The sequence below is a fragment of the Beta vulgaris genome, chromosome 1, assembly GCF_026745355.1.
Source record: "Beta vulgaris subsp. vulgaris cultivar EL10 chromosome 1, EL10.2, whole genome shotgun sequence".
Taxonomy (NCBI): domain Eukaryota; kingdom Viridiplantae; phylum Streptophyta; class Magnoliopsida; order Caryophyllales; family Amaranthaceae; genus Beta; species Beta vulgaris.
In genome coordinates this window covers 6043338-6050563 of record NC_079202.1, presented here as the reverse complement: position 1 = coordinate 6050563, position 7226 = coordinate 6043338, and the positions used below count along the sequence as shown (strand labels likewise).

The 7226-nt window shown below is 28.5% G+C and overlaps 1 protein-coding gene across 2 annotated transcripts; it reads left to right on the top strand.

The window, feature by feature from the left end:
• Positions 1 to 456: 456 nt before the first annotated feature.
• On the top strand, positions 457 to 4761 carry LOC104905105 (gibberellin-regulated protein 1). Of its 2 annotated transcripts, none has more exons than XM_010693549.4 (3): positions 457 to 735; positions 4142 to 4181; positions 4395 to 4761. In XM_010693549.4, exons 1-3 carry the CDS (start codon positions 649 to 651, stop codon positions 4574 to 4576), a joined length of 309 nt encoding a protein of 102 aa, XP_010691851.1. In that variant the 5' UTR covers positions 457 to 648; the 3' UTR covers positions 4577 to 4761. The 2 variants fall into 2 exon arrangements, with proteins under 2 accessions (XP_010691851.1, XP_010691853.1); XM_010693551.4 differs by having other exon boundaries at positions 470 to 726.
• Positions 4762 to 7226: the final 2465 nt, after the last annotated feature.

Genomic DNA, 7226 nt, shown 5'->3' with positions numbered 1-7226 from the left:
AGTTGTTTAACTGATAGTAATCGATAAAAAGTCAACTGTTTAAACTAAAACTATATGGTCAAACCAAAAGACAATTGTAACACTGAACATACTGAAAATTGAACTAACTGTATGGATTGAAACTGAAACCAAAAAAAATTAAACTGAATCAATTATGCTCGAAAAAACAAACTGAATTAACTGAAATGAAGTCAATTGAACTATTTCGTTTGAACCAGAACTGAACTGATTAACGAAATTGACACCACTAAAAAAAAAAAGTATTATTTGTCTAGAGGACTAGAAGTTGGTAGGAACTAGGAAATTGCTTTTCTCATCGAAGAACCTTCCAGAGCTTATCAAACACAAAAAAAAAGGACGAGCATTTTGCATCTTACTTTACTTTTCACCCACTCAAGTCCACTGTTTTTTTTTTCTGTGTTTTCTCTTGTATCTATGGTCATGGTGTGCTATGAAGTGGCAGCTGTATCTTTCTTAGCTTGCATGATCAAAAGCATCTTTTTTAGCTCTATATATACAAGGATCCCCTACATATCTCCTACTTAATTACTCCAAAGTGCAAAAATTTACAATTTCCACACCAAAATCAACAACTCGGCTAATCTAGCAAAAGAAGTTAGTTAATTATTTTCTATATAAGTACAAGCTATGGCCATTTCCAAGCGTTTCATTGCTGCTTTTGTCCTCTCCTTTCTTCTTTTTCATGCAATTGAAGCTCAAGAAATGGTAAAGCCGGTATTTTTTTTATTCATCTATTTAGATATTAATCTCTACTCTATATGTGAATTCCTAATCCTTTGTTGTTCACCCTTAATTTATTACCTAAATACTCCCAACTATCAACAAATATTACAAAATCAATTCAAATCTATATTATATATACAACTACAAACTTTAATTAAATAAGATCATTACATTTATTATATATGAAGGATTTTATATGTTTTCACGTGTATTGCGTGTATATAAGATTAATATTATATACTATTTCAACTCTTTGAGACACTTCGGGCCTGTTCTCTTCGGCATAAAACAGCTGAACTGAACTGAACTTATAATTAGAGCTGAACTGAACTGAACTTATTGGAGCTGAACTGAACTGAATTGAATTGAATTGAATTGAACTGAATTGAATTGAATTGAATTGAATTGAATTAAAATAAACTGAATGTAATAAATATATAAATAATATTTTAAACAATAATAATATGAATATTAAATAATAATTATGATGATAAGTAATAATAATGAATAATAATGATAGTATTTTGGATATTTTTAAATGATAGTTATAAATAAATAATATTATTAATCATATATTAATAATAATAATAATTAATGATAATAATGATAATTAATAATTATTTATTTATATTATTTGTATTAATATATTAATACTTGATGATGATATATAATAACAATAATATTTAAGAAGTAAATTAATATTACTATTTTAATAATTAGATTTAATAATATAAAAATATTTAGTAATAAAAATAATGATTGGGTTGGACCGCGAAAATTACATCATAAGCCGTCTTGACGCGATTTGATTGGTTTATGGGCCAAAAAAAGTGGGTTTATTTGTGCTTTGACCTAACCATGTTCTTCCTAATAATAATAGTAATAATAATGAGTAAAGCTATAATAAACAAAATGATATATAGAAACAACAATAATAATAATAATACTTAATAGTAATGATATATATTTAAATAATAATAATAATAATGATAATAATAATAATAATAATAATAATAATAATAATAATAATAATAATAAGAGTAATTAGTAAAATAAATTATACCAACATAATAATAGTATTTAGCAAAATGGTTATAAAAGAATGGAGCTGAACTGAACTGATCTGAACTGAACTGAACTGATTAGAGCTGAACTGAACTTATTGGAGCTGAACTGAACTAAAATAAGCTGGGGAGAACAGGCCCTTCCTCCTTTCTCAGTTCTCATGCTTTTTTGCGACAAAAAATAAGCTTCATCAATATCTTCCATTCGTGAATCACTTTCCATAAAACTTTTTATTTATTTATTTTTCAAAAATAGATAAGATGAAGGACCCTACAAAATTCACACTCGCTCAAGTTTGATTAGTAAGTAGGTCAAATTTCATAAGGAAAACCTAATTTCCAAAGAACTTCTAATTGAGGATTGATCCCATGACTAAAGGCTTGGCTCATAAAACTCTTACTAGTTCATATGTATTATTGCATATATTTTTCACTGAAGCTGCATAATTTTTTAACTAAAGAATATACATAAAACTTTTTAGAATTGAATATGCGTATTTTTAGATTTAAATATGCATAAGTACAAACTCTAGAAAAAAAAAATATGCATATACAAATTCAAAAACCATGCAAACAACATTCTTTTTCATCCTTCTCATTTGAAAAACCTTCTCATTTAATTTGAACTTTTTCAGGTTGAAATTACTAATTTTTACATATACATCCCAATGTCTTTGTTTAAAATTTATACTAGCAATTTATGCACGCGATGCGTGCCTCAGTTTTTTTAAAAACAAATTCTACCTTTATAGGCATTAGCAAGGGTAAAATTTGATCCATAATTCCAAAATTGTAACCGAAAAGTATAAACTAATTTCAGTTTTTTTTTCCTTGTCTAACTTCTAAATTCTGTTTTCACACATTGATATTTAAATTTTCATCATTTTAAATCTTGTCCTTTTCTAAATTTTAACAATTTGAGCTTCATTTATATTTGAAATGAAATTTTAAATTTGATATTGTAATTTTTTTTTAGAAAAACAAAAATCGTTAATTTTCGCAAATTAATGTAGTTTTTTTTCTGAAAATGGATTTTTGCAAAAGTTGTTCGCAAAAAGTTTGATATTGTTTTTTTTTTCAAAATTTATTTCTGAACATGGATTTTTTCAAAAGTTTTGGGCAAAAATTTTAATATAGGCATTTTTGAAGAAAAAAAATAAATTTATTTTATATGAAAATGAATTATATTTAAGTCTGATTGTATAAAAGCCCTTTTGAACTCATTGCTATCATCTCCATTTTTTTGACTACATAACAGTCGACTAAGTTGCTATTGTTTATTTCACAAATATGAAATAATTTTGAAGGTTAAAAGAATTATGTACCTTTTTGGAAGTTTGCAAATTGCCAATGGATGAATGTGTGAAATCACCGTCAAAATCTTATGTTTTTCTCAGATTTGTGTTTATAGGTAACTTTTGTGAGTATGTAATTGTGAATGGTTCTTGAGAATAGTGATTTGTAAGCAAATTTTTGTAAATTTTTCTTGTATGTATTGATGTTCTAGGTTATTAGTTTTAGTTTATATGTTAATTATAAGTTTTAATAAAGTTTCCTGATTATTTGAGTGATTTGCGCGATTTTTATGAACGTGATTTTCTCAATTGTATGAGTGATTTGTAAGTTTCCTTCTTTTAAGTGATTTGTGAGTGAGTGTTGTAAATTACTTTTCGTTAGTTTTCTTTGAGTGTCGATTTTGATTTTGACACTCCTTTTGTAATTTAGTAAGGGAAGGGGGTGCAAAATAGGCATTTCAAAAGAGGACACCATTGCTCCTCCCTTCCCTTATATAATAGAGATAGTTAAGGAATCACCAACAATAAATATGGATAATTAAATTATCTAAATCTCTAGTAAGTAATACTCCCTTAATCTACAAATAATCCTTTTAGGCTTTTATGAATGCCAAGTTGCCAACTAAGTATCGTAAGTAAATTGTTCCCGATTGTTCAATTATCTGATAACCAAAGTCATTTTTTGATAAATGAGTTTGAAACTCATGTGATTAACCTCTTTTGGTTACTCTGAACAGTGGGATATAAATGAGTGGACATATGACAGGGAAAAGTAGGTATTTTTTTGGTAAATAGAGTGAACCCGACTTCATATGAATATGAATAAGAGTAAGAAAAACATAATTAGTGAAGCCTTGAAGGAGCACAATGTCACACATGATTGAAGTAGATTTCACATCTAAGATAACATAATATTTTTATATGTGGCCTAAGCATAATTACATGCATATATTTATTTATAAATGGAGGGAATATAACATCTCAAAACCACCTAAAATAAAACTTTTAACCTCAAGGTTCGAATTTCCGATTGTGCAGATTGAGAATAAAGGTCCAAAGAGGACTCTTCTTGGTGTAGGTATGTATTTATATTGTTTAGAGATAATGACAGTTCTTCACACTCATATGTAAACTCAATAATAACAAAAATGAAGATTATACCATATTTAAAAAAAAAAGTTTCACTATTACTTAAGCTACTATAATGTGGACGAAAATGACGTAGAAATCTTATGTTATGTTTGTAATATTATTAATCATTTTGGTGATATTATTGATAATGCTAATACAGATTGTGGAGCAGCATGTGTGGCGAGGTGTCGGTTAAGCAGTAGACCAAATCTATGCCACAGGGCATGTGGAACCTGCTGTGCTCGTTGTGGTTGTGTTCCACCAGGTACTTCGGGTAACCAAGAACTCTGCCCTTGCTACTACAACCAAACTACACACGGTGGAAAACGCAAGTGCCCTTAAAAGTTACTCTAGCTAATTTGGTTCTTAACTTCTTATGTAATTAACTACATATTGCAGACCTTTTCATGATTAACTTCTGTTCCTGTTTCCTTATGATCATATACTTCATGTTGTTTCTTATAAGAGTACCTTTGTTCTGTGAGTGATGAATATAATAAATGGGTACAATATACTCTTTTCTATTACTTGAAATATAATAATGTTTTGTTTTGTAATAATTGCGTTGTTTTGTAATATAGAAAGTGCTTACAATACAGACTTATGACTATGAAAGTATCATTTTATCCCCTACAATATAATATTATCCCTTTACATATAATATTATTCAATAATTTTCAGTTTTGTAACTTACGAAATAACCTTTGATTAAGAGTAGTAGGTTTTGTGTTGTTTGTATATACTTGTTGACAAATAAAAAAAAATACTTGCATGATTCGACTTTGACACTATTCATAACTAACTTTAGTTGAAAATTAACTATACATGATGTGAGAAGATCTATATATGTCTTTTTTTTTGAGGGAAGATAAATTTAATTCGTTGAAAGCCATATAATTTCCACAATCAATATTAATAAAAAGAAAAAAGAAATGTGATCTAACTTGATCACATAAAATCCTTCGGCGATATGAGTATGATGACATGAACTACATCTAAGAATCAAACATAATCTATATTTGTTTAGAATCATTCAACCTCTTTTAAATCGTTTATTACTGTAACACATTTTTAAGAAAAAAATCTCTTTACTAGACCGTGTAAACAACATACGAAAAACTAATAATACTGATCATAAATTAATATCATAGACTTTCAATGAAATATACTTTTTGAAGGAACCACAATAATAAAACTCTAAATTCCTACAAGAAAAAACTAGCAAATCAAACTCCAAACTCTTACTAAAGATGACAAAAAGTCCGATAAATGATTTTAAAAACGTCAAAATTTGAGAAGCCAGAACATAAAATTGAATATTGAAACTTACCACCATAAAAAAAGATGGCAACAACCCTAAAGACTTTTAAGGAGAGAAGGGAGGCAGAGGCCAGAGAGGCATTTTCAGAATTGCAGTTCTAACTTATGGCCATGTTTATTGACAAGCTCTCACTTTCCAGTTTTAACGTGTGGCTATGTTCATTTACAAGCTACTATAAAATTTAAAATTAAATAATTAAAGATATTAATAATCAAAGTTGTGTATAGATTTGTTATTACAAATATTAAAAAAGATATTTTATTGTAAATTAATTATGTTATGTTAACCTTTTTCAAAGACTACTCCCTCCATTTTCTTTTAGTTTACTCATTTCACTTAGGGAGAGAACTAAAGAGAAAGTACAAAAGTATAAGAGATAAATTGAAAAGATAGAGATAAATTGAAAAGATAGAGAGACATCGAAAAGTGAGATAGACAAACTAAAAAGTGGATTAAACTATTAAAAAGTATCTGACATAAGAAAAAAAAACTAAAAAGTAGATGAAACATGTCACTAAAAATACAAAAAGCAACAAGTGTAGATTAAAAAGCCAAACCAAAAAGGAAATTGTATAGATTTAGAACCCGTTTGGTTCACTATTTTTAAAGGTCAAGAAACAAAGTCGATTCCCTTTCTTCATGTTAGGTTTAACCCCTCACCAATCCATTACCATTACTTGGTGGTAATAGACACTTCGAATTTGTTATACCTCCCCTCCCCCTCAAGTAACAGAATCCATTAGTTGGTAGTAATGATTACCATTCATTTTCATTCCATGTCTTCAACCAAACAACTAATAAGGGGTCGTTTTGCTCACTATTTTTGGGTTTCATGAAACAGAATCAATTACCGATTCCCTTTCTTCTCGTTTGGTTCAACCCATCATCAATCCCTTACTATTACTTGATGATAATGGATTCTCCAAATTTGTTACCTTCCCTCTCCTCTATTTGTATCCATTCGATTTCCATTCCATATCTTGAACCAAACGACCTCTAAGACCTTGTTTGATTGAGATTTTTTGAAGTCTGGAAACGGATTTAATAATCTGAATCCATTTCTCCATGTTTGGTTTGGGGAGTAGGTTAACCATTACCCTTACTTGAGAGGATAACCCAAACCCCCCAAAATATTACCCTCTAAATTAGAAGAGTAACAAAATCACTTTCATTCACTTACAAGTGATTCCTTTTCATTGTTGAACCAAACACCGAATAAACGAAACAATTATTGTTACCATTTCTTTCCTCTACTTGATCTCATTCCCTTTCCATTTCTCTATTTAAACCAAGTGCCCCCTAAATGTAATCATTTTTATTACCATTTTCCTTCTTGATTTATTTCCATTTCCTTTCCATTTCATATCTTGAACCAAACGACCCAAAAAAAAACAAAGGTAGTAAATGGCTCACAAACAAATACAATTTTCTTGTTTTTTTTTTGGGTTTTTATGTATACTACAATTACAAACTCCTGAAAAAGGATTATCAAAAGTATTAGGCATAACTGTCTGTTGTTTCCTGTTTACCTTTGAAGATGAGCTTTATAGTTCTTAAAAAATAGGTAAACAAACAGTATAAAGTTCAAACAAGAGAAACCCATCATTCAACTTGCCTTTATACTCAAAATATGGAACCAAGCCAACCTTGCGGATCAAAACTTTCAAAGGA